The sequence below is a fragment of the Bactrocera tryoni genome, chromosome 5 (genome assembly GCF_016617805.1).
Source record: "Bactrocera tryoni isolate S06 chromosome 5, CSIRO_BtryS06_freeze2, whole genome shotgun sequence".
Taxonomy (NCBI): domain Eukaryota; kingdom Metazoa; phylum Arthropoda; class Insecta; order Diptera; family Tephritidae; genus Bactrocera; species Bactrocera tryoni.
Genome location: NC_052503.1, coordinates 10318254 through 10346235, shown reverse-complemented (window position 1 = coordinate 10346235; position 27982 = coordinate 10318254). Strand labels below are relative to the sequence as shown.

The 27982-nt window shown below is 32.3% G+C and overlaps 6 protein-coding genes across 18 annotated transcripts in view; 4 read left to right on the top strand and 2 right to left on the bottom strand.

The window, feature by feature from the left end:
* Positions 1-41: 41 nt before the first annotated feature.
* On the bottom strand, positions 42-3109 carry LOC120777253 (unc-112-related protein-like). 2 transcript variants are annotated; one of them, XM_040108449.1, is made up of 2 exons: positions 2531-3109; positions 42-2450 (listed from the first exon to the last, which is right to left on the bottom strand). In XM_040108449.1, the coding sequence occupies exon 2, from the start codon at positions 2366-2368 to the stop codon at positions 230-232; it is 2139 nt and encodes a 712-aa protein (XP_039964383.1). In that variant the 5' UTR covers positions 2369-2450; positions 2531-3109; the 3' UTR covers positions 42-229. The 2 variants fall into 2 exon arrangements, with proteins under 2 accessions (XP_039964383.1, XP_039964384.1); XM_040108450.1 differs by having other exon boundaries at positions 2778-3109.
* Positions 3110-3608: 499 nt separating this feature from the next.
* Positions 3609-6421, top strand: LOC120778065 (LITAF domain-containing protein). 3 transcript variants are annotated; one of them, XM_040109748.1, is made up of 3 exons: positions 3609-3714; positions 5616-5933; positions 5994-6421. In XM_040109748.1, the coding sequence occupies exons 2-3, from the start codon at positions 5641-5643 to the stop codon at positions 6097-6099; spliced, it is 399 nt and encodes a 132-aa protein (XP_039965682.1). In that variant the 5' UTR covers positions 3609-3714; positions 5616-5640; the 3' UTR covers positions 6100-6421. The 3 variants fall into 3 exon arrangements, with proteins under 3 accessions (XP_039965682.1, XP_039965684.1, XP_039965683.1); XM_040109750.1 differs by having other exon boundaries at positions 3643-3714; positions 5619-5933; XM_040109749.1 differs by lacking the exon at positions 3609-3714 and adding an exon at positions 3756-4051.
* Positions 6422-6901: 480 nt separating this feature from the next.
* On the top strand, positions 6902-16386 carry LOC120776922 (spermine synthase). 2 transcript variants are annotated; one of them, XM_040107992.1, is made up of 4 exons: positions 6902-7297; positions 10996-11107; positions 15290-15412; positions 15501-16386. In XM_040107992.1, exons 1-4 carry the CDS (start codon positions 7016-7018, stop codon positions 16082-16084), a joined length of 1101 nt encoding a protein of 366 aa, XP_039963926.1. In that variant the 5' UTR covers positions 6902-7015; the 3' UTR covers positions 16085-16386. The 2 variants fall into 2 exon arrangements, with proteins under 2 accessions (XP_039963926.1, XP_039963927.1); XM_040107993.1 differs by lacking the exon at positions 10996-11107 and adding an exon at positions 12166-12274 and having other exon boundaries at positions 6904-7297.
* A 2404-nt stretch (positions 16387-18790) lies between these two features.
* Positions 18791-20169, top strand: LOC120777726 (delta-aminolevulinic acid dehydratase). Its single transcript, XM_040109217.1, has 2 exons — positions 18791-18968; positions 19033-20169. The coding sequence occupies exon 2, from the start codon at positions 19054-19056 to the stop codon at positions 20038-20040; it is 987 nt and encodes a 328-aa protein (XP_039965151.1). The 5' UTR covers positions 18791-18968; positions 19033-19053; the 3' UTR covers positions 20041-20169.
* A 459-nt stretch (positions 20170-20628) lies between these two features.
* LOC120777725 lies at positions 20629-22465 on the bottom strand. The gene is made up of 2 exons (XM_040109216.1): positions 22316-22465; positions 20629-22260 (listed from the first exon to the last, which is right to left on the bottom strand). The coding sequence occupies exons 1-2, from the start codon at positions 22379-22381 to the stop codon at positions 20848-20850; spliced, it is 1479 nt and encodes a 492-aa protein (XP_039965150.1). The 5' UTR covers positions 22382-22465; the 3' UTR covers positions 20629-20847.
* Positions 22466-23063: 598 nt separating this feature from the next.
* Positions 23064-27982, top strand: part of LOC120778645 (palmitoyltransferase app) — a 29419-nt gene continuing 24500 nt past the window's right edge. For 2 of the 9 annotated variants that reach the window (XM_040110558.1, XM_040110557.1), the window contains exon 1: positions 23801-24346. The gene's annotated coding sequence lies outside the window, so the exon portion shown is untranslated. Of the gene's footprint in view, positions 23277-23372; positions 23460-23599; positions 23772-23800; positions 24347-27982 lie in introns of those variants that run through there. The other 7 variants (XM_040110552.1, XM_040110551.1, XM_040110550.1 and 4 more) reach the window with 7 other exon arrangements.

Below are 27982 nucleotides of genomic sequence, written 5' to 3'. Positions count from 1 at the left end.
TGTATATATTAATTTTGTTTTTAAAAATTTGCAATTTATTGACCACTTACTTGTTAAAAATTAAATTATATTTTATAAATTATTCCATTAAAATATGTTTTGCATTGCATTAAAAAACAACCGTAATATAATGAATAAGTATTTAGAGTCCCTTTTAATGGACTATGAAATATTTGTTATGTATGAGTATCAAGCATACGAAATACTGGACGAAGACTGCATATTTATTTTATGCCCATCCCCCGGTTAGTTTATGGAAAAGTTCTTCATTTAAAGTTTGGTTATTTTCTTTCGACCGCATTGACATAAATATATATCCACCAATAAATTCGTGAACAACTTTGCAATCGGCTGACTGGCATGAGAATACAACGGTTTCATCATGAAATTGGATCATCATACATTTAATACCCCAGTTCACATTCCAGGCTTTCATCGTGTTGTAGCGCCATGTTTTAATATGATCACCAGTATTGAGGTCCATCCGCATGATTCTATTATGTGCAACCCCAAGAAGTTCTTCCTTTTTGTGTCCATCAAATTTAATAACAAACAATGTAACTCCAAAATCAGGCAAGGATTGCCAGGCCTCTATGTATTTGAGCTTTGCTTCTATCAACGACAGTTTTCGTACATTTGCATGAGCTTCTAAAATTCGTTGACCCGCTTTTCCAGATGCTTTGCGCAACATTCTCGGAGATAAATAGTCATTTGCATCAATGCTTCGTGGGTCTACATTAACAGCAATTCCCTGTACTGGTTTCTGCATACTTAGAAATGATCGGATGCTTGTAACTTCACTTTCATATGAACTATCAGCAAGAGAACGACCTTTTGATGCTAACCGACAAGCGGCCATCCATCTTGCATACTGTTCTTCTGTGTCACAGCGTATCCACACTTCGCTATTTGGACCGGTATGACCTTCTGGCGACACTTCTAATTTAATGGAAAATTTTCCTTGAGCCAAATTTACATCAGGAGTTACTTCACATCCACGCAAGTTTATAGTCAACTCCGGAGCACTGCGGCGAGAGTCATCAGCCGTTTTGTACAGATGAAGATGAAGATCTCGATATGCAAAAAAATATCTTTTATAACCTTTTAGTGTAAATTTACGAGGTTTCAGGAATTTCAAGTAGTCTGATAATTCTGGAATTTTTGTAATGTTGTTAACTTCTGTAGTAGCATTCGGCCCTTCTAATGTAATTTGCAGTTCATTAAGTGCGGAATCAATGTCATCGTATGTTCCATTCTCTCCATTGCCTGAATCTACGACATCTAATTTGGATGAATGTGAATCCGCTTGGAAATTTATTTGAAACTGTAGAGCTGCAAACATTAGTGACTCCTCTTCAGTACATTCAATTTCTTCATTTAAAATCGACCATCTGGCTTGTTCATATAATTGATTTATTCGCACTTGATCGTATTTCGGGTTGATGTCGAAAAATGTATAATACTTAAAACGTAAACATAAGGTCTCATATTCGCGAATACCCTGTTCCATTATTGAAAGAGAAGAATCCAGCCATCCAACATTCATTCGTGCTTTTTCTATTAAAGTCCGTGGGCGTAAAAGTCTTGCGCGTACATCTGGGCTTGGAGATCTAGGTGAGCATGCTAAATTCTCTTGAATGTCACCAAGACTAGAAGATGAATCAATAGTTGTGTAACCGTTGTTACTTTGCTTCCAAGTTCCTGTTGGAGAGCTGATTGGAGTACTTGGAGCAGTTCCACTTGGGCCTCGTCGAGGTGTTGAAGCATACGGGGATACGGGAGCACACAAAAAATTTTCATTTTGTTGCTTATCCAAACTTCCATTGCTTCCATTGTATGTTGAATTGATGGGAATAAAAGAATTTGTGTCTGCAGCTGGTTGGAGAAACGTTGTTCCATCAGAGTCTGCTACAGGTATTGCCTTTTGAGGCAATTTCGAAAAATTTTTTTTAAGGTGATCGGGTTCAATAGGCTTACAGAAGGATAATTCTTCAGGATATCGAATATCAAGCCCTTTACACAAATTTACTATTGACGCAAATGTCTTAGTAGAAAAATCCACTCTACAATCCAAGTATCGTAGATCCGGTAATTGTACTCGGAGAGTTTTGTGCATTGGAGTAAAATGGAGTACGCAATCCGCTTGTACACCTACTTGATCTAATGTTGATCGTGTTCTTGTCAACCATACATTTTTTGCAGGCCACCAGAGGGCATGGTCTGACCAATCCTTTGGATTTTCGGGCTCAACTAATTGCAGCATAATACCACCAATATGCTGATCGCCCCGTACTCGTAAAGTTTTTTCAATTCGCAAGTCTGTGATAAAAATCCGAAGATTCCAAGAATTCTCGCCAACGTGAATCATTCTGCTTATAAATTTTGCACCCTTGTATTTAAATGGATTTGATACGATTCAGCAAATTGTGCTTGCTCTTTTGCAGCAGAATCTAAAATAAATAATATATATAACAAATATTTTCAAGAACGCTTAAAACGAAAACGAATAGCGATGACGTAAGTTGCTTACTAAAAATCTGTGCTAATACATGCACATATTTCGCCTCCGTGTTTAAATATTTGCGATTCAAGTGAACTGCTTATCTTTTGGTGTAGCAGATGTTCAGTCGACAATACTGCTTATTAAAGTGGTACAATATAAATGGTTTATTCACAAGTAAAATACCAAGAGTGTGTTCACTTTTATCGTTTTTATCAAATGATTTCTATATTTTTAAATACACGAACTTCTTTAAAACAGTACTTTCAGTGAATACCTTTTAGGGTTTCAAATAAATAAGATCTATTTGTTCACTTATGGATGTATTTATGTACAGAAGTTCTCCTTTTCGTTAATTAAAAAACCATCTCAGATATTCCGATCCAACCAGACGAACGAATAATGTAATTGCGTTAGAAACAATCAAGGTGGAGCTCACTCATAACATATATTAAACGAATTCAGTGTGAGAAAGCAATAAACTAATGGCAATATGATCGCAATAACCAGAAACTAGAACTCTTTCCATTACACATTGAATGAAGGAACACTATAATTTTTAACAATTTATTAAAATTTCTCTCGGAGATTTCACTTCTCTCATATAATATTTGGCATCTATTTTTAGAAGAATATCATATTAGACAAATATAAGCTAAAGATGATCACAAAGTAAATATGAAAAACCAGCGTTGCAATTGTTTTCATCCCAAAACCATACCTCTACATAAAAAATGCAAAAAATTTAATTTTATTATGATTCAAATAATATTGTTGTGTCGATAGCTCAAAAACAACAATTTATCCCAACGATTGTAGTTCATAATGTCAATATCAGCCGTTTAAAATTTCAACCAATAAGAATAGGTTTTTTGAGTGATAACTGAATACGAATAGATTGTAAAGCATACAAAATTTAAACCAGAAATTATTAAAAAAAAGTTAAAATTTTTAGTAAGAGGAAGCACGCTCCGAAGTAACACAAGTATAATGAATCATGATAGTAATACAGGGTATAAAAATTATAGCAAATGATGAGACAGTCCAGCACGTTAAGTATTTATCATGTCAATAGATACATACATTAATGGGTTAATGCCAAAATATAAATACCTGAGATCCACATTTGTGGATTCAACTTTCATGTTCAGTTGTCTTTTGTAAAACTTTCGTATCTATCGTAATTTTTGGTTGTTGAGAAATATTACATTGTGGTGAGCCCTTTTGGTCATATTTTTTAAATAATATATTCATTGAGTTCAGTATATGGAATTGAAAAATGTGTAAAAGATTAAAATATATACATATAAACATCGTTAACGATTTTATGCTACTACTCATATTGGAATGTACACATATAGGAATTTACACATTGTGTGATAAAATGAAGTGTATTTAACAATGACGTCATTAATAAAAAGACCTTTCGTTGGAACGCCATCATATTTCGTATAATACGTTCTCTTTATGCACATTTTACTCCAGAAAAGGAATATCTCATAAAAACCACCAACATTCGCCAGTGTAAACTTGAATACATCCTCTTCATAGGTGTGTTGATGAGCTTTTTGATATGTATGGTTTCGATACGCACATACAATATACTTATGTGCATGTGTACATATAACGTATTACAGAAAATAATAATTTAATTTCAATAATTAATTCTATGAAAGCTGACACGTTTGAGTGATATGCATTCGTTGAAATGTCATTAACAATCCTACTTAATCATTTTAACGTGCAAACGTAATATTTACATAAACACACAAGCCAAAATTTAATTTGTCTAAAAATTCAACAGCAAATCGTTTCCACAGATAATAATTGTTACTTCGATAAACTTATCATTAGCAATATTGCCAATAAAAAAAATTGATGGGAGTTGTACTGCTCGATTTCCACTCTCTAAAGAGGACTATTTATATAGAATCCGGAGCATTATATCGGTAACTGTTTTCCACGTAGCGTCCTATAATTGGGGTGCAATTAATTTAATGATAATATGTACAATGTACGAATCAATGCCCATTTTTTAATACTAAAATAATCTATACTACTAAAATTATTCAAGAATCCCATTTTTCTGGCGCTCAATCATGAAGCCGTTTTTGTTTCAAAAATGATTTTCTGCTTTTCCTGCTGTCTGCAGTTAATATTGAGAAGCGACTTGTCTTTGCTATTGGCAATTTTAACAGGCTGCTAAGTACTGGAATGACGTTACTTTTTGTGGTGAGACAAACATTTTTTTATATTATCAATATGGACCTGATAAAATTTGGAGAAAGCCAAACACAGTTCTGCAACAGCAGAACATCATGATCACAGTAAATATTGGAAAGTTTTCTGTAATAGTGAGGGGCTGTATTTTATCGAAATGGGTAGGAAAGCCGTGGATTTTCACTGATGGATTGACTAAACAGGCATAACTCGATATTCTAAAAATTGAGTTGTCAGGGGCAGGATGAATGATAAATCCAGAATAAATTAAAGTACTAGCTGTACCAGGATAACGATCCAAAACACAAATCGATTCTGTGTACTGATATGCAAATTTGTATCCAGTCTATGTTCCGTCGTTCGTCCCGTTTTGCAAACAATTAATTAACAGTACATCATTTGTATTTCTTCGAATTTTTATGGTTTTTTTTTACTTTTGCGTTTTACATGATTAAACTTTTGAGCATTATTATTTTTTTAATATTTGAATTAATGAAGTAACGAAAAAAAGTATAAATTTTTGCGAAATATGAGCTTAAAACTGAATTTATATACTTTTTTTATTTTGCAAATAAATAATTGACAAACTGTATACATATAATTTATTCCTTGTGCTAATTCGATGTAATACAATATTTTTAATATTTTAATTAAAAAACTTAAGGCTATAACATCGATTTACTATTTATTAAAGAAACATATTTGAATGTGTGTTTTTAAAAAAAAAAATACATTTGGATGCCTGATTGGATATAAAATGCATATGAAAAATTTTTCACATTTTCTTTAATTCATGGGAGATACGATTTGCTTAAGCAAATAACATATTTCTTAAATATATATATGTACATACTTATACATATTAAAATCAAACGTATTCTGTATTTTATATTAGAAGCTAACTAATAAATCTCAATAAAATGAGCAAAGCAAATGGAACAACGCCTCCGCAATATACTTACGTTCCTCCGCCATCGGCGCCACCATCTTATCAGGAAGCTGTTGGTGGGGTTAAACCGGTTGGACCATTTACCCCAATCGCCGCACCTACTGTTCCATCATCCAACAATGCAATTGTAACCACGGTTGTGCCTATCGCTCGAACCGCTACACATATGATATGTCCTTCTTGTCATGTCGAAATCGAAACTACTACGCGAACGGAACCTGGCATGATCGCCTACTTGTCAGGATTTATAATAGCTCTATTAGGGTATGTAAAAATGTTTTACAATTCTCAGAATTAAATATTTAGTGTTTTGTTTAAATTCAGTTGCTGGCTTGGTTGTTGCCTTATACCATGTTGTATAGATGATTGTATGGATGTACACCACACCTGTCCAAATTGCAAAGCTTATCTCGGACGTTATCGGCGGTAAACTAAAATTCACTTTATTCTAAAATGTGAAATATCCCAAGTGGTATTTATAAGATTTTGTAGGATGAAAACTCTTTTATTAATAACGAAATTATAATGAATATTTGCAACAATGTAATCAACATTAATTAACAAAAAACGTCGCCAACAATAAGCCTAATCTTAAAAAAATCTTACATTAGTTTTGGTTTTACGAGTACAAACATATACGTACATATGAAAGAAACAAACAATTGGATGTATATTTCAAATTTTTTTTTTAACTTTATAATGTTGTAAAGATCATATAAAACTATATCGAATATATGCGAATGCTCAAAATATTTTTTTTCGAATTATTATTAAAGAAATTGTATATCACATTTTTTAACGAAACTTAAGTATATCTATTTGATTTTCTGCGTTTGCTTTTAAAGCTTTGATTCGTAACGCTTATGTGCCTTAAATAAGTTATTGTAACAAACTTCAACGTAGTTTATTCACTAAAATATACCAATTACTTACAATTACAAAAAGTGTAAGAGAATATTTTTATTGTTTAGTATAACTTAAAAACAGAGAGGTTCAAAGGTAAGTACAATCTCTTTATTGACATTTGTTACGTTCGAAAATAAAATTCAGGAAACACTTGTAATATTATAAATTTGCTTTTGAGAAAGACTAATTTATTTGTCAAAGCAAAAGTCTGAAGCAAAGTGAGGCCAATGTTGTGTGTGAATTAGCCTTAAAACTCGTTGGAAACCCGCAAGGTGTCGCTATGTGTAGGAAAGTTTTAGTTAATCAAAACAAAATCAATAATGCTGTTCGTTTTGACAGATACCTCAGATTCTCTGAAATTTTTTGCCAATAAGTGTAGTCTAATTTTAGAGTGAATTTATTAATAAAATAGTAAAATAAGTACTAATATTTTCATAAAGATGACTGCTCAAACTATTCTTTTCGATTTTTCTGTGGATTCAGAAAGGACCACTGATACGAAACAACGACAAGAAATTGCTAAAGTAGTCCGAGGTGAAGTAGAAAACATATTTCCACAAGTCGAACTTGCATATCAAATGACCATGGAGGATGGATTTTTCTGTGTGTTCACAGAAAATAAGGAGACAATGATTACCTTACGCATTTTTCAACAAGGGCTTGTAACTTTGAATATTGAGTATTACTTAGAAGATGGAAAAGAACCACTGATGACTTTCGATGTAAATAAAATTTCATATATTAACCTTTAATAGTGGATTAAGCCGAAAAATAAGAATTCTCAGAGTTGCCGTTTTGTGACAATATGCCTATGTTTTAAATTATTAACATATGTAGGTCTATATTCCCAATTTCTTGTGAGCATTAATTCGTCAGTTTAGTTCTGATTAACCTAGCCTAGACTACTTCTTTCGGTAAGGTTAACCAGAACTTAACTGACAAATGGTTATATACAAATAGTAAATACATGTTTGATGCACATGTCTGTTGGGAACAATTTGAAAGTGAGTGATTGTGCTCATATTCAAGAATTATAAGAATGATGTTTCTTAAATATTAGCATTTATTCATATATTTAGGAAAGCCTCATTATTAAAGGGGTTTCACTAAACGGCAACTCTGCCAATTTATTATAAATACAATTGATATTCATATGCATACATCATATACATATGTAGATATATTCATGCCTATTCTAACCACATGTACATGTTCATATAAGTATTCATAACCATGATTGAATAATAATATATTGCACAGAACAGCATCGAATCCTGAACGCAGATTAACTGCTTCATAAGATAATTTTAATTGCTGTCTTATATGTATATGTGTATAAACATTTAAAAAACCAAAAATTATAATTGTATTATATGTATGTATGTATAACTAGAATAAGTAAGAAAAAACTGAGTAAGTACGTAAACAAACTCGTAATTTTCAAAAATTAAAGCTCCCATAAAGCTCTCTAAAACCATCTCGGTGGTAAAATTTAATGTCTCTGCTTAGTTATTAATTTACGGCGCTTTTAGTAGTTTTTCACAGTACCGTTGTATGGGGATTATCGTTGAGCGGGATTATCCTCCGTGGTTTAGAAGATATGTACATACATCAAACTTGTTAGAGAGCGGTTAACGCCCACTTTTTCAAAACATTTTACTCACAGATGCCCCTTGCTATTCCGATTCTCTGTACCAAATTACAGCTTTATATCTTAATTTTGTGCTTACTTATGTCCCTTTATATGTTTTCGATTAATGGCGATCTGTAGGCGTGGTAGTGGCCCGATTAAGCACATCTAAGAACTCGAAATTTTGTTTGTACTAAGGTATCCACATACCAATCTCACACAGACAGTCCACTGGATTTCAACTTTTCATTATCATCAGGATGACGAGATCATTTAATGCCTACCTTGTGATTTTATTCAGTTAAATACCGACAAGGTAAATTCCGTGCTTTAGTTTTGTCGCACACTGTATATTCGTATTAAAATTGAAAATGATCAATATATGTATGTACATATATTAAATCATTTGAAATATAAATACAAATTAACTGTTTTGGTTTAAGTGTCATCTGTTGAGTATCTCTCTTTTCTCATTTATATTTTAAAACAAGTATTCGGGTACAGAAAAATCTACTTAAAGCAACTGAGTAGAGTGTAGAGGTAGAGTGTATCTGGAAATTACCGCATTTAGAGTGTTTAGGATGCAATTTCGGGATTCGATGCCTAGTAAGCAAATATTTTTTTGCCCATTGCTTTCTTTTAGCCAATAATGTTATTCATACTATATATCCCAGCTTGTTTTAATTTTAATTTAAGATATACCTACATAGTCTTAACATTATTTTAAAGAAACTATAAAACAATCAGTCTACTTAATCAATGAATCTAAAATATATGGGAGGTCCACTTTATCTCAAATCGTATTTTTTAATAAAAGTAGTTGAATTTTAGACAATAAATGCAAATATGTTGGAAGAACCGGAAAGGTGTAAGAAAGCGTGGTAAAAGCAAAAACCAGAAATATGTTAGACAAACAACACGTTCAAACTTTGATTTATATAACGAACGCCCAAAAAAGTTTCACTGTAAAAGCTACTAAAACCGTCGTCAACGTCAAAAAATAACGGCGAAAATGTTATTTTCCATATGACGAATATACAGTAAGGTTTAATTAAAAGATTGTATAGTAAGCGTGGCACGCTTACTTATTTAATATGAGTATTAAGTTGAGTATATTAGCTGTCTTCGATTCGATAATTTTTTTCGTGTTAGAACCGTTGCTGTAACCATTTTTTTTGGTTTTCTATAAATTATTATAATTGATTTTAAGTCTTACGTTTTAGAAACACAAGAAAATAAGTAAGGAAGGCCTAAGTTTGAGTATAACCGAACTTTTTATACTCTTGCAACTTGCAAAGATCAAAGACCGGAAAATTCCTACAAATACTGGCAAAACTTTACATTAAGTATCGACCCGACTTTATATATTTTTGCCAATATCAAAAACTATTAACATGCTACATACTAAAAATTGTTCTCTGGGTTTCATAAAGTGTCTCAAATACAAATAATAATCATATGGAATAAAGTCAGCCGGATGTTCGAAAATCATGATATTAGTTATACGAGGCTAGGTCAAGTTTTTACCCAATTTTATTCATTTGAGGCACAAAGACACACTGTTACGAGTAAAATATGCTCTCTCATTATCATTGAGTAACTTAACGTATTGTCCGATATATGCGGTATAAAGTCACCTGGAAGTTCGAAAATCTTTATATTAAGTATATGGGGCTTAGGGAAGTATTGACCGGATTCAACACATTTGTAGCACCAAGGCATACTACTATCAGGAAAGTGTTCTCTGTGAATTTCAATTACAAATCTGACACATTGACCAATAAATTCGGTAAAAAGGCAACTATAGGACTGGAACAGTTTTTGATGGTTTTGGACAATTTTTAGTCATAAGGTGGCGTATTTTAAAGGCATTATTCGTGTTCGCCCGTTATATTAGTAGCTTCCCGATTTGTACACTCGAAAGGAAAGAATCAGATAGAACTTAAAATTGTGTTATATGATAAGTTGGCGTAGCTGTAGTATGTCAGAAGAATGTCACGTACTAAATTTACTCGAAATCGGTCGGTTAGAAGTTTTTATAATAGTTGCGCTGGCAAATTTAGTTGCTGTAGCTTAAGTGGGTTAAGAGAAATGTACATTAAACTTATTATTGGCCCCGCCCACTTTTTCAAAAATTTTTACGTGCTGGTACCCCTTGCTACTGCAATCCCCTGTGCCAAATAAGAGTTTTATATGTTAATTTAGTGCTTATTTATGGCACTTTATAGGTTTTCGGTTAATGGCGATCTGTGATCGTGGCAGTGGTCCGATTATGCCCATCTACGAACTCGTAATTTTTTTAGTACTAAGGAACCCGCATACCAAGTCTCATTATCTCAATTATTACTCAAATTGCCGCTTGCAAGGACGGACAGACAGACAGTCACACAGATTTCTACTTTTCTCGTCATCCTGATCATTTATATAATCTATCACGCTTAGTTTTAGGTGATAGGTATAATCGTTAGGTGAACAAAACTATTATACTCTGTTTAAACAGGTTGCAAGAGTGTAAATATATTTTTGTGTCTGTTATAAAATGGTTGCAAATAAATAAATTTCGACCTTTGTAAATGTGCTTAACGGTTTGAAAACAAATGCAACATATTTTCATTTTTTGTTTTCACATATTGAAAAATGTAATGAAAGCTACTCACCTAACATACCGTTAAATGGAATTATTATTATTATTATTATAATTATTTTACAGGTATTTTTGTCATCATTTTATGATTATCTTATATGTATAATGTATTTATATATTGTATTGTGTAAACTTTACAATTGCAGACAATGCGCACAATGGAACTAGTTTTACGTCAAAAATTGCATTCCGATCGTTCCAAGTATTTACCGCCGATAAAACGTGGTGGATACATTGACATATACATGACTAGTTCAGGTCAGCTTAAGATTAAACATAAAAGCACAAATGTATTAATCTATACTAGATCTGATTTTTATCATCAAAAGAAAATTTCATTAAGAAAGAAATATTTCGTCATTATTAATTATCAAATAAAAATTTCCGTACACAAATCATGTAGTCATTCTACTTTGTATCTTCACTTCAAATTTTTTTCTTAGGGTTAGATGAGCATATTGTATATGATTGTTTTCATTGAACTTTGGAAATAATGCCGCAAAACGACAGTTTTACCAAATGAAAATATTGCTCTGACATTTCAACAAGCAGAGTTTTTAAATTTATGTGCAGACGAGCTCAAATCAAACAGCGAATAAATGATAGGTGTTTTGCATATTTTTAATGTACATATGACATTTTCGTATTTTCGAACACTTTCACCGGCCGAAAAAATATTAGATTTGATAACCCATAGTACTTCTCGTCAACTGAAAAGGAAAATCCTAAAAGTTTTGAATTAATAAGGATGGTATAAGTATTATTTCTTCATTTAAAAACTTCCAGAGATAATACTAATATGTTCTTACGATCATATTTATTTATGACCAAAAGGAAGAAACAGCTAATATCGATTGGAGATAGAGTTAGGCAGAGTAGTTTTAAATTTTAAGTCAATATTGAAAGAGGCTGTTAAGATATCGATATATGTATACAGTAAATTAGAAATCCAAGTTTTAAGAAAAAATAAACTTTATATCCAAATAAAATACTAGATTTAAGGATAATTGTTAAAAAGTGCTTAATCGCACGAACTGACTGTTATCGGGGTAGTATGCAGACGCATACATATATACATACTTATTGAACCTTATACGTATCTATCATTATATTCATTGACCATTAGTTATAATTGAATAATAATTTATAATTTTATTTAAAGCAAAACTATTTTCTTTTATTTTCATATATGAATCTCTTTCGACATCAACTCATAAAAACGCCACCCACCATCAACCACAATTACCATCATCACCACCACCACCACCACCACAACTTCTTCCTCTTCGATACTATCCGAACGCAAAATTTAACAGTCATCCAAACGCCTTGAAAATATCCTAGCCAAGAAATTGAAAGTTCATTCTGGCCAAGTATTGCCCACTTTGAAACGTGGAGATGTCGCTAGGTATTTTCCATCATCAGGTAATGTTTTCATTAAAATTTTGTAATTTATAACTTTATTTATATGTGAATAAGTATTTCCGATTAATTAACCACGTAAAGTAATTCACGTGTTTATATGTAATCTTAATCAATATGTAAGTGTTTTTGGACGCATTAAAATTAGCTAGCGCAGCATCGGCACGACAAAGAGATCGACACAGCACTATCAGTGGCTATGTTGTTGAAAGCGGTTGAAAGTTGTCAACGGCTTTCATCAATTACATTCATTGAAGCTAAGGATGCCCGCAGATTGGACGTTTAAAGCCTAGCCGAGCGCAATTTCCCATTCTGCGGGCACTCTAATGAAAAAACTTTGATTGTTGTTACTTTAATTCAAATTCATCAAAATGAAAGTAGCTGTGCTCATTTCAAAAATATTTTACAGCAGAGCGAAAACATCTATTAAGTATTATACATACATTATTAAAATTGAAATAATAAAATAGGTATGAAAATATTAAACTTTAAATACAGTCCTGACCCAACAAAAAATACTGTAGCTTTTAATCTAAAAAATAGTTCTCATTCATTTTCAACTATTAATTGCCAACAAAAAATTGTTTGTACATACGAGTAACGAAATATAAATACATTATGGAAATATGTTGAGTACTTGCGCAACTGGCTTGCATTGCTGCACCCGGGTCTTGTTGGGGTATACATTTATTGCATTTTTATACTCTCACCATGTGTTGTACAGAGCTTTATAGTTTTGTTAACTTAAGGGTAATTGGAATACCTGTCTGTTGTCACACCTCAAATAAAAAGTAATAAGTGTCGTCCGTTATTATCTATCTTTATTTGTTTATCTGGGGTCGGGTCAGAATTAATCGACATCCTTCCGATCCGTACTGGCGTTGAGTCCAACAAGCAAGTTTCCGTTCAAATTTCACCTCAGTTAGGTACAACACTTACTGACAGTAATCTACGCGCTTCGTAGCGCATTGTTGTCTATGCTTTCTATAAAACGCACAACGCAGACATTTAAATTTTCTAGAAGATTAATCAAACAAGTTACCCATTTTTCTTTCTTCATTCATTATTCGAGAAGAGTGCGGTGATTCCGCATGGGTACAAAGGCACCGGTTAAGATCAAAAATTGCCGATAAACCCCACTGCGAGTACCGTTGCAGCAACAGCCACTACCTCCACATCACTCCTTCAACCTCTGAATCACATTAGACTCTTATTTTCATTAAATACTCCAATCTCCGTTTTTTCTCACCTGGTTGTGCAAGAACACCTGGTGAATTGATGTGGCCATTAATTCTTTTAAAAATTACGCTTGTCTTTCTTAAATACATACATATAATGAATTCGGCGATTTTTACGATGAGTGAAATTATTCAACAAAGAAGTTCCATTAATTTTGGCGTGGGATCAAATTTCCAGTGCTGAAATGTTCAAAATGTTGGAAAAGGTCTTCGATGATAATTGTTTGTCGCGAGCAAGTGTTTTTGATTGGTGCAAATTATTCAAAAAGGGTCGAGAACAAATGACGACAAACCACATCCAGAATGGCCATCAACATCAGCTGATGATCAACATATCAATAAAACAAAGAAACAGGTGCTTGAAAACCGACGATTAGCAGTCAAAGATCTTACTGCTCTCGTTGGAATATCGGAAGAGTCAGGGAAAATCATTTTGAAAGATCATTTGGGTCTAAGAAAAGTGAAAGCACGACTGATTCCAAAATCACTAAATTTTTTTGAAGAATAGCGTCGCGTTATCGTCTGTGAAACAATGCTTTCCGTGTATCAAGATGCCATGAAACGTATTATTACTAACGGTGAGTCTTGGATGTATGTTTACGACCTGGAAGCAGACGATCAATCGGCCGAATATCGAGGTAAAGGTGGTAAAAAATCAGGGTTATATTGACAGTTTTTTTGCGCTAAGCTATGCGTAAAAACGGACCGGAATCATGATCAGACAACTCTTAATTTTTGCACCACTATAATGCACAGCCGCATACTGCATTGAGTTTTCGTGGATTTATCGCCAAATTTTCAACCAATATCGTGCCGCAAACACCGTATTCGCCAGACTTAGCTTCGAGTGATTTCTGGCCTTCTGGCTATTCAGAAAACTCAAAGGACTGCTCCGAGGAAACTGTTTTGAATCAATTGAACGTGAATCGCTGCGCGCCTTGAAGGCTATTCCAGAAATTGACTTTAACAACTGTTTCGAGGATTGAAAAAAACGTTGGCAATGGCGTATTGGGGCCAAGGAGGATTACTTAGAGATGGACGGCATAGATTTTGAATAATAAATTAAGAATTTTAAAATTATGAACAAAGTCTTATTATTTTTTGGCCTAAGTAGTATAAATGAGCAGCGTCGATTTATCTTCTTTTTACTAAAGTTACCGGTTGTACGGATGGACACATGTATAGAGAGTTATTCGGAATTCAACTCGTCTCGTCATCCTGATCATTTATGCATACATAACCCTACTTATTCTGAATTACTTTTAGGTGAACAATACTATTGTATTATACTGTTTAGCGCTTAAGTCGTGAAAGTATAAAAATTGACACTTGATTTGTTGCGAATTCAAACTCTATAACTAATAACGAATTATCGCAATTTTGTTGCCAATAATTTACCCCCACAAAAATTATATTTTAATTGAAAACAACATTTTATTGATAACCAGCAAAGGAGTTAAGTAATTTTAATCCAACTACTGTCATTTTAATCGCATTTTTCATGAGTAATTTGAATCTCAGGGAATAATTGTATTACTGAAAACTTTCAGAGTTACAGTTAGAGTAATAGCAATAGCAAATAGTCAAAATTAATCGTAATACTTAATGTTCAGCTCTGGTTAAAGTTATAAGTAATTTTTATACGGTATTATTGTTATTTGACATGTTTGTATTATCCTTGTTTTTAGTTGTTTTCTTTACTCTCGGTCTATGATGTAAATGCCATAAGTATTAAAATTAGGCAATTATTTAGCCAATAACATATTGTTCTGAATTTTAGACGAACGAATCATCGAATATGACATTGATGCTTTGGTGTTTGAGGAGCGTTCGCCCTTTCAAAAAATCCAAATATTGCATTCAAAGACTTTGGGAAACATGTTGATTTTGGATGAATTACAAAGTGAGTAAATTAAATGCAAATTCCTTATAAATAGAATAACTATGACTATGTTTTAAATTTAAACTTATTTAATTATGACCTTATTTAGATATTGCCGAATCGGACTTAATTTACACCGAAACTCTTATGGGACGTGGTATCGAAAATTATGAAGGGAAAGAGATTTGTATATTAGGCGGTGGAGATGGTGCATTACTTTATGAATTACTGAAGGAGAAACCCAAATTCGTCGTGATGCTTGAAATTGATGAATTGGTGATGCAAGCATGTAACAAATATTTAAATACGATTTGTGGTGATGTACTTGAAAAGCGCAAAGGTGATAATTATGAAATTGTTGTTGGTGATTGTGTGGAGTACATGAAGAAATTCATAAACGAAAATCGAAAATTTGATTATGTTTTTGGTGATCTTACTGATATTCCAATATCTGGTGCTCCTGTTGGCGAAATTTGGGATTTTATACGAACAATCCTCGAACACTCTTTCAAAATATTAAAACCAAATGGAAAATATTTAACACATGGCAATGGCACAGCTTGTACGGAATCCTTGGAGTTATTTGAAGATCAATTGCGATTGCTTAGACCAAAAGTAAACTTTACTACTTCTAAGGCATTTGTGCCTTCTTTTATGGAAGAGTGGCTATTTTATCAGGTATCCTTGGCTTGACCGACTGAAATGTCCCACAATTCTCATAATACATTATGTAATCAAATGCAACGGCTATCTTACCAAATTACCTTACGAAATTATATGTTTAATTTCCTCAACGAGACAATTTTGGAGCCCCGCAATACTTCATGGAAAATTGAAAGTTTATTTACATCAATTCTGATCAAGAGGGGGTCATGGCTATGAAACGCAATGTACCATTTACGAGTTTCTTAGTTTAATAAAAAAGTGTTTCGTAATACAATAGTTACAAATAATACCAAATGTGGATTACTAATTTAATTAAGATTCTGTTTAAGGTTAAATCACCAGAGTGATTTATAAAAATCGTTGAGTAATTAAATTACTATTATAATTTAAGCCTAATTGTAATTCAAACACAAAGCTAGGGTGATACCATAAATCTTGTTACTTATCTCAGTATACACAAAATGTACTAATAATTAAAACTGTTGAGTACTTAACGTATGTATGTATATTTTAGTTCAAATACAAATAAAAGTAAAAGTCGTATGCAGAAAAAAATTAATAATCGTATGGTATGAATTTGCTGTTTTATTTAATATGGCATTTGTAATTAAATATTAAATACCCTGATTTAAGTAGGCGATGGATATACGGTCCACAATTTTCCCCGTTAAGATGAGTAAGCAATCTTCAAGTGATTGAAAGGAAGTATTTAAAATACCATTACGAGAAAAAAGTCATCGAAGTCTGCAATATTTAATATAATTAATAACCATGAAAAAACAAAGTATTTTCAAAGAATAATTAGTTCTGGAAACTTTTCAAATTAAGTTCCCAGGAGTCTCTTTACATTTCATAAAGATAAGTAAAAAATAAGCAGTTTATCTGCAGTTGATACTTTTAAATACATAAATAGTGACGGCGCTAAAAAAGTTCCTCCATTGCTGCAGTGATTCCGGCATTCTACGTGGATAAAATCTAGCACTAAAAAATCCTCGTTAAACTATAAGATACTCTCCGTACATTGACCTACAATTAACAAAAAAAAAATCAAAAAGGCGTTTACAAAAAATGGTGAATTCTACCGCAAATTTTGGAAGTTTTACATCTACAGTACAGGCCGAAAAAAATTGCATGATGATCGGTTCATTTGTCTTTGAAATACACTGGTCAACAAATTTTTAATTTTTTTTTGTCACATGAAAATTTATATCAAATTTTGAATATACTAAGGCCACCAAATAATAATATATCAATGAAAAAAAATGTACACATCATGTTTTTTTTTTGTGACATCAAAACATATATTTTCGTAAAAAGTACAAAATTCAGCCACACTTACAAAATTATTTCCTAATATCTAATAGATACTTATGATTTTCTTGAATATTTGAATAAATCACGTACTAAATCGTTTAAATCACATTGTGTCAATAAGTGCGGTTCTTTTGAAGTTGACGGTTCATAACTTGAGTCACTGTTTTCAGATACCTTATTATGCTGACTGAGAAACAATTCCGGACTAGAATTCTCACTTTTTGATCGATTTGGAGGCATCGTCACAGGCAGTTCGGTACTATGTAGGATGGGTCTCTTGGCCGAAGACAAGTTTGGATACTGGATAGTGTGTTTGGATTTGGTAGTAATACCTTTTGTTTGAGTCAAACAAAAATAACAATCACTTATATGATCCTTTGGTTCCGTCCAAATCATTGGTATAGTAAATGTCAAATGTCGAGGTTCTTATTTAGCCCAACCTAAAAGGAGCCTCTCACACGTTACACAACATTTATGTGGAACCCAGGATTTGTTTTGATTCCTCACATGAAAACCAAAATAGTCTAAATAGCACTGTTCAATTAGTGATGTGAAATTTCGACGCTGAGATGTAAAAGTTAATCCTCCACACACATAACAAAAATTGTCCGGGTTGTTCAAACACTTTCGTGGCATAACTACGATCTAACTAATGTAAATAAAATGTAATTTAGCAAACACAATAGTTACACAGTCGACTAAATGCAGTTATGTAAACAAAGAAATGTATATGAGGTCAGAAATGAATGTGTAGCTGTCACAGGAAAACTGGATGTGATAGAAACAAAACTGTTATATATTTTTAATGAGGGTACACCAACATAAATAAAAATCATAACAAAGTTCAGGTGACAAAAAACAGCAACAACAATTGTTACACAGTCCACTAAATGCAATTATGTAAACAAAGAAACGTATATGAGGTCAGAAATGAATATGTAGCAGTCACAAGAAAACTAGATGTGATAGAAACAAAATTGTTATATATTTTTAATGAGGGTACACCAACATAAATAAAAAACATAACAAAGTTCATGTGACAAAAACAGTGTTTACCAGTGTAATCAGTTCGAAAATATTTGTTTATTATCGTATATGTTTTTAAAAATAAAACCAGAGATATTAAACTATTCCACGATAAACGCTTTGCTTCAATGTTGACTAACATTTTGCTTGGCTTCGCGTCGAAAGCTTTTCATACAAAAACATCCATCGAAATTTTCTGTCAAAACAAATGTCTGATGCAAAGCTAAGTTCTATGTGAACCAATCTTAATGCTAACACCAGAACTGCTCATAGCTGTCACATTTAAATCATCAAACAATTGTTTGCTTGGTAGCCGTTCAATTGCATATATCGATTCAACATGTATCTATCTATCGATTTATCGATTTTATAATTTTATGTGGTCTAAATACACAGCTATATCATGAAATTGTTCAAGCAAATGTTAGGCGATTTTGAGTGATACCGGCTATATTATGGGTTTTTGGTTCGCAAGTCATTTATGTCGCAAGTCACGCATTCGCCCATTCAGAGACAAACTCGTTGTAGCACGATACACTGTGCACGCAATACAAACAAACAAAGTACTTAGGTAATCTATAAAGCATTTAGTAATGGCTAAAAATGGTAAAATGAAGTAATTTCTATATTGACAGCGGACACTAAAATAATACGTTATGGAAAGAAAATTGCATAGTGGAATTCATCATCCAACCCTGCGAATGCTGCAAGAATCAGGGTGTGAAATAACTCCACACAATTTAATGTACCCGATATTTTTGATAAGCGATGACGATGCAATCGAACCTATTAAAAGTATGCCAGGTCAATCACGAATGGGAGTTAATCAATTACGGAAGTTTATAGAGCCGCTGATATCCAAAGGACTCTCTTCAATTCTTCTCTTCGGTGTGGTAGATTCTTCGTTAAAAGATGATCGAGCTAGTAATGCAGACTCTGATGTAAATCCAGTAATACGGGCATTGCCTCTGTTGAGAAAGTGGTTTCCAAACCTTTTATTAGCATGTGACGTTTGTCTATGCCCGTATACGAAACATGGACACTGTGGTATTCTTGGTGAAAATGGACTTTTGAACGCACCGAGCATTGACCGTTTAGCAGAGGTTGCTGTTTCCTATGGGCTTGCGGGAGCACATATTGTAGCTCCTTCAGATATGATGGACAATCGTATTCGTGCAATAAAAGAAGCTTTGATAACAGCAAACTTGGAAAATAGAGTGTCTTTATTGTCCTATTCTGCGAAATTTGCATCGAACTTCTATGGTCCTTTCCGCGATGCAGCGAAGTCTGCGCCAGCGTTCGGTGATCGTCGTTGCTATCAACTTCCTAGTGGATCCAAGGGGCTGGCTATTAGGGCTGTTCATAGGGATGTTATGGAAGGAGCAGATATGCTGATGGTTAAACCGGGAATGCCATATCTGGATATATTGCGACAGACAAAAGACACTTATCCAAGTCATCCGTTGTATGTATATCAGGTTAGTGGTGAATATTCTATGCTATACTTCGCTGCCGAGAATGGTGCTTTTGATCTAAAAGATGCTCTAATGGAGACAATGAAAGGATTTCGTCGAGCAGGAGCTGATTGCATTATAACGTACTTCACTCCCATATTGCTAGATATATTATCAGGACTCAAATAGCATAGAGTTAATTTTACACTTAAATGTGGATGTACATTTATTGACACCTAACTATCTATGTCTGAAGATTTTATTATACTGATCGCCGAAAGTTAAAAATAAAAAATCCTAAATTTACTAATAAACGAATCAATGTGTTTTTGTTTTGTTTTTGCAGTGATAAATAGAATATTAAGTCCAAAAGACAAATAATACATATTATATTTAAGTTCAAGCGTTTCTTCAAAACAGTATAGTTAATTTGAGATGGTTATGCCTTTTTTGATTATAAATTAATTTACATTACCTGAAGAATTTGGATTAAATCAAACTAGCATTTCCACGTATAATTATTTTACAGAAATTACCATTTAATATTTTTAATCAACGTATTTTTTTTTTTTTTTGAAGAATATCAAAAAGAAATTTTGATTGAATAATTTAATTTTTTTTCATAAAATATTCAATTGTTATACTTATTACACGCCCAATGTCTCCATTTATTGTACATTAATGTTTTAATTCGTTTAACTCAATTTGATTGACATAATTAATTGCATATTCATAATGAAAACGTTTATAAAATAAAAACAATAAAATCTATTCAAATCCGTTATAAAATAAATGAGTTCATTTTATTTATTTGTGCAAAAATGTATGTGAGGATTTCATTATTAATACACGACTTTAAGTTATGAAGAATTTTTGTATATAAGATATACAAACATGAATGTGACATTATTAAACGGGCATTAGAATAATGCGGAATTTTCATAATACTGAACTTAACGCTAACAAATCAAGATATTCGTTTTTAAACCATGATTATTATTTCAATTTGCTATGCTCTAATATTTCATTGTTTTGCATTGGCTCTAAATCTGTGTCTTTAATAATCTCTGATAACCAATGCTCTATATGAACTGAACTGATTGGTTCATTGCTTTTGTCATTTTTTAGAAAAATGTTAAGATTTTCAAAATTTTTTAAAACTAATTGTGGCTCTGTTTGTAAAGTTTCTTCCAATAAAACTGGATTTGGATTGTTTTGCTCGGTTGATCCCTTTTGTGGTTGTGAAGGTAGTGGTTTTCTAAGCATCCCCATATTAACCGGTGGTCTTTTTTGATCCATATTACGTTTGATTTCATTGAACAAGCGATTGTAAAAGTCGCAAGTTATTTCAGCACCTTTTGCGGTTGCTCCATTATTACCACAATCATTTTCTTCGAAAGATATGGTTGAGTGAGTATTTATGGGGACCACTGATACATTATGTAAATGTTGATTAGACTGTTTTTTTGCTTCAATGTGACCCTCTGCATTAATTGTGTATTTTTTTGTTTTTTTCGATTGGGATCTAGAACTTGAATTACTTGAGTGATTAGAGGACGAATCCAATGAACCGGGTGTAGAAAGTTCTGATATATCTGTCATGTTCTTATAAACTTTCATGTCATCAAGATGGTCACAATTCTCATTACCACAATTTATTGTTACGCTGGAAATATTACGAAGGTTAATAATCCCGTTGCAATTGTTAATGGTAACTCTTGGTTTGTTTCGAACAGCTTTTGTTAATTTCACAGAAGATGTGTCCGATATATTTGACATGTTAACAGTTTCGCTTCTCTTATTATAAGAATCGCGGCTCAAATTAGATACGGCTTCAACAATGGGAGATTCCACGTCATCATCCAACTCTTCCAAATTTAGTTGATGTATTGGAGCTTGATTTATTACTTGAGTTCTTCTTATAAGTTCTTTAGCTTCCTCAAGTGTTATATTTACTATGGAATCATTTATATATTTCACATTATGTTCAATCAAAGTTTTATCTTTAGAAAAATCAACCGAAACAGAATCAGAAACTTGGGAAAATTGTTTGTGTTGAGGTAAGAAGTTGCTTTGATTTTCATCAGATTGAATTTTTTTGTACATTATTTCATGGTCACAGTTGGGAGTTATATAATCCTCTTGTTTAAGAGCTAACACCATGGACCCCAGTTGAAACCGCCCGAAGGATCGAATCGAACGTAGTAGTTCAGCCTCATCTTCAAATAATATCTTTATGTCATAATCTTCATTTGTTCTGGATTTCATTAGAATAGTGTTTTCAGCCCCACATTCAGTTAAATGCTGCTTTGTTGATGTCACTACTTCCAATTGCCTAAGTAACAACTTTTCCCTCATTTGAAGAGCCGCTCGCAAGTCCGCAAACTTTTTATGTATACCTTCTTTTAACTAAAAAGCAATATTTTGTTAAATACTTTATAACATATGATATCTTATATATTACCTGAACTACTTGATCGCTTTCATCTCGGTTGTTTTCCATTTTGCACAAATGTTCTAAAAAATTCATTATTTCTTAATATGCCATTAAAATAACATATTTGCAAATAGCATTTTCTTAGTTTAGTATTTATTAGATTTCTACTAATAGGTTTCACTAGAATGTCAACAACAGCTGGTTCTCATTTCTGATATCATACGCATGCGCTTTTTATCCAATGAAATATCGATAACTTACCTAAGGTATGAGTGCCAACTTTCGTCTAAATGTCAATTAAAATTGCAATAACTATACAAAATCTATTCCCGTTTTTTGAAACTTTGGTACGAATATTTAATATATTTATAATCACTTAGTTGATAAAATGAAGAGGCTTTTGAAATGCTTGAGATGACATTTAGAAAAATCGTAGAAAATCGCCACGTTTATAGTGATTCGTCGTCTCAATACAATGACTATGTGTCACCTATTTTTAGGAAGATATATAAGAATTTTTCCACCTGATACCTCAACACCACAAATATTCCACTTTTTTATGGTAACTTTTGAAATCCTATACTTTTGCTCTCAAAGGAATAAATGATGTACAAAATATTTTCAAAGAAGTACGATATATTAATAAGCATATATGTATGTAAATATAAAATCAAGTGGCAAGACTCTTGGGGCAGAAATTTTGTGTATGTGGTAGAATGTGGATCGTTTTGCAAATATTTAACTAGTTTTGTTCATTTCGCATTTGTCGGTAATGGTGAAAAGTGTTTTGGTATTTCAAGAAAACTATTCGAACGAAACTATACGCCTTTAACTCTTATTAATTAGATTTATATGAAAAAGGTTCCGTCATTTTCGAGACTGTTTCGATTGCTGAAGATTTTGGTTAATTTATAAGATGACTTGTTAAATTATGTCTTCGCAAATGGAAACACCCAACTTTCTTGGCCTATAGTCGTGGGACAGCATGGTATTTTTTGTTTCGCATTAATATTAGCCAAATTATGAAAATGAAATTGGCTTCTTTTGTGGCTAAAGAAGTGTTATATGAGGTTTAAAAATGAATTTATTTTTTTTTTGTTTGTGTACATATTAAAATGATTTGATGCATCTTATTGAGCAAGGCGAAATACCTTTATGAATGTTCTCAAGTGTATGTATGGATATGAGCATCAGTAGTTTTTACTGTGTCTTTATGTCATATAGATATAATTAGTTTTTGCTATATGCATATTTTTTGTTTGAAAACAAATAAGTGAAGCAGAGACGTTCTTCATTTGATAAAACGAACAGGTGGTGTCACACTCACATGATTGGAGTTAAATCGGATAATTGTGAATCTGCTGAAATTCCAACTCTAATTATTTTTAGCCTTGATAAATTTGTGAACATGCCCTTTTATGTAAAGGCTTTGTTATGTCCATGTGTACTTGTGTGAGTTGGTTTCATAGTTTACTCTTAAAAGGTAAATTTTCATAAGGAAATATAGCAACAATGTGCTTGATACTTCAATCTAGAGTATACTTGTATATGCATATGCAGGTATATACATTGCTATGTATATAGTATATGCATTTCAACCAAACTGCGCTTAGTCAAATGTGTCACCAGCAGGAATGTAAATTTTGTTAACTTGATTAAAAATATTTTATTTGCGGCACCTTATAAAAAGTTACTTACGGATAAAACAACAATGATCACTAATTGTCAACAGATACAGTATTGGTATTAATAGTGAATTCGCAACTTTTGGTACAGAAATTTTGTTTGCACGTGAAAATATATATTTGTGGCAAAAAATTTATCATTTGGAATCGAGAGTAGTGCGCGTCACATAATAATGTTCTTAAAAATGCAACATTTTACTCATAAAAATTCAGTTTTTATCAATGTGCAATAATCGGTTTTAAAAGTGATGGTCTCTTTTTTAATAGTAATCGGCCCTACATGAAAAATATTTGTGTCCCTTGCTACGTACATTTTTACATACCCATGTACATTTAATGGAAGTATTTTTCAATTGGATTTCCCTTAATACAAGTAAGTAATTGTAACAACAAACTTTAAAAATGCAAAATTTCTACCATATATGTATTACATATTAATTCTTTAAATTTTTTTTCGGGTAAACAAGTTTCCTTTTTGAAGTAGTAATTATAATTTGTCTAAGGGCTATATAAAGTATTGGACAAAACTAAAGCATCCCCTACTATGGTTCAGCTCGAACTTAGCGGTTTTCAGACAATAGTTTCTTATTAATTTTTATTATAATAAAGCTTTTTATTTTAAATTTTCAAAATTAATAAGTTAAAACAACAAAAACATTTATGGTTTAAATATTAGCTGGACAAAACTAAAGCACCCATTTCATCGGTTTGAAAATAATATCCCAAAATTAAAAAATAGTAGCAAATGCTTTATTTTGGGTGACTGAAACGCCTATTTTAGGCATAGAAGAAATTAAATTAATTACTATATATTATGTGGTATGCCATTCCAAGCAATTTGTTCAGGTTCTAAAGGTTGATCCTTGGTTTTACAGTTTTCCCTATATATTTTGAAATTAACGATCTCTCATAAGTTCTCGATGGATTTGACATCGAGTTATTACACTTGCAAGTCTAAAACATCAACTCTTGAAACTTCACCACCAACTTTTGCAATGCCTAGAGTTATGCTTAGGATCATTGTCCTGCTGGAACCACCATACATTAGCATTCCGTTTTTTTTAAATGTCGGTGTAAACAAAGCGATCCCTTATTCCATTTATTATATGAATAGGTCCAGTCCTGTGCCCAAAGAAAGAGCTCCAGACAATAACAGTACCACCGTCATGATTAAGAGAGAGATGAAATGAGCTGTCGCATATATGAGTTTGGCCTTTTAATTTTTTGCTGAAGGACTTTTTAGCGGGACGCCAACAGAACAACCCGTCCTCAACCGCTCGTCTTCTAATTGTTCGTGCATTAATTAGTAAACAAAAGTGGTTCTGTATTTGATTGGAAAAGACTGTGAAATAAATTTGAGTAACCTTTTTGATCAATGAATCGTCGCTTTATGTTGTTTTTTGCTGTCTTCCTCAGCTGTGCCGACAAAGTACATTGCCAGTTTAATTTATTAATCGGGTGCACCACTGATCTATTCATCGAATATTTTTAACTAATTTTATTATGTTGAGGTAAACCGTTTTGTAAATCACTTATTATTTTATTTGTAAAGTCGGCTGAATAAGTATTTTCCGCCAATTTTGATTCTTGAACTCTAAATCGCAACTGATCAGTGACGACGTCAAAAATCTCTTTACAAAATGTCTCAATAATATTTGAACCGGTTTATTGCTAACGTCTTCAACGAATAACGTACTTTTACAGTAGCGTGGTACTGTTTTTCCTAACAAATATTAGGGGCTGCTTTAGTTTTGTCCATTCAGATTTATACTTGTTTGCTTAAAATTTTGTATCTCGAAAGAATATATAACTAATGTTATATTTTTTGTGAATTAATATATGTACATAATTGTAACCTATAATAATTGTCCAAATGGTCCTGTTATATTTTTCAAAAATTTAGACATAAAAAAACACAGTTTTAGCTTTAGTTTTGTCCAATACTGTATCTCAGGTTTTTAATCTTAAATGAGTGTCAATAAAATTTAAAACAATGGTTTTTATATTACGTTCAGCTTTAGCTCTTCCCACCATCTATATGATTTCTTTTTACACTACTTAACGAAAGAAGAATCAATCTGTTCACTTCTAGGCGAAATCCCAACTCTGAGCAACGCTTGACTTATAAGTACATATACATATGTACATACATATATGTACATACATGTGTTCGGCCTATGTATGTGCACCTTTGTGAAAGGGGAGAGAACACCATAGACCATAGATTGCAGTGCATACCTCAATAGCTATTCCATTGTTATTGTTGTAGCGGCAGAAAACATTCTTTAAATTTGAAAATATATAACGCATAAATAAAATTGTTCAAAAACTAAAAAAATGATTTATAATATACTAGAGGACCCGTCCACGCTTCGCTGTGGCTGATACATAGAAAATACTACTACTACCATCTATACGATTTCTATTAGTTGCATTATAACTATTCGTTAATAAGATATAGCATTTTTCTGAAGCAACTTGTGTTAGTTTACAAAAAAATGGATCATAAAGCATTTCGTGTAATAATAAAGCATTGCTTTTTGGGGAACCGAGAACAATGATGCTCTAAAGAGGAGAAAGCTCAGTACAAAGTGGTTGCCTCGCAAGTTCATAATCCAACAGAACAACGAATAACTGATTCTGAGTGTTTGAAATAAAACCGAATTTTTGCGTCCGTGTGTGACAATAGAAACATAGCTCCATCATTTCTCACTGGAGTTCAACCGACAGTCATTCTAGTGGACTGCACATGGTGAACCGGTTTTCAGGCGTGGAAAGACGAAAAAATCGGCTGGATTACTGAGCCAGTTATAATCTATTTCACTGCGTATTTGGTTGCAGTTCTTTTCTACTATTCCAAATACTTAGCAATTGTATAAGTTTTGAGGAAGAATCTGTTTAAAATTGTACGCATATATTCAAGGAAAGGAGGATGATTTGAAATATAATCTTTGTATTTATGAGTTGAATTAAATTTTGACAAAAAGAGATAAAATGTATCCTATGTCCTTACCCTGGTTCTAAGCTACCTTCCCACCAATTTTCAGTTAAATCGATTCAGCCGTTCTTGAGTTATAAATGGTGTAACTAACACAACTTTCTATGTATGTATAAGTATTTAGCCGGAATAAAAAAAGTATGCGACCGAAATCGAATGATTCAAATATTTGACAAATAAAAATATTGAAAAACAAAACAAACAAAAATTGAAAAAAAAAATGTGTATGGAAAAATGTTACTTTTTGGTAATTTTCCAATTTCCCTTAACATTTAGGAGGATGAAAAATAGATGTTGTCCGATTCTCCACCCTAGCCGATATGCACGCTAAGATTCACGAAAATCGGTCGAGCGTTTTCAGAGGAGTTCAATAACGTACACCGTGACACGAGAATTTTATATATTAGATTATATATTTTATACATAATATATTATTGCCAATTAGTATTGATTTCCTTCTTTCACCTAAATTAAATTAAGTCTGTCAAGAATGTTTTGTAAATATATATTGAAATCTAAAAAGTTGAAGATTTACAACAAACACAATCACTGTAGTGTAATTAATGTAGAATGCTCCAATGACTCTTTTGAGAACCTATAATTCTTATTTGCGCGTACAAAAAAAACGCACTATCGCCACTTTGATCACAACTGTAGAATCATATGAACGCGCTATATATGGGCATATGCATGTACATATGTATGTGTTGGTGTGTGAAAGTGTATGAATATAAGGATTAAAAACTACGACAACTACTTTGACAATAGCCGGGCTATTTAACTATTGTTTATATTGTTGGCTATTTGTATGCTAGCTTTCCGTTTTGTAAAGGCGCCTAAATAATTGTTGCACATCCGATTGCCTTATTTGTTTTTATTCAACAACGGTGACTTACAATGTGCAATTAAATATGTATGGTACTTTCAATTGTGCCTTAAATTGTGCTAGATGTAGACAAATCTAGAACAATAAAAACATGTTTTGAATGTAGGTTTAGTCGGAGAAATTAT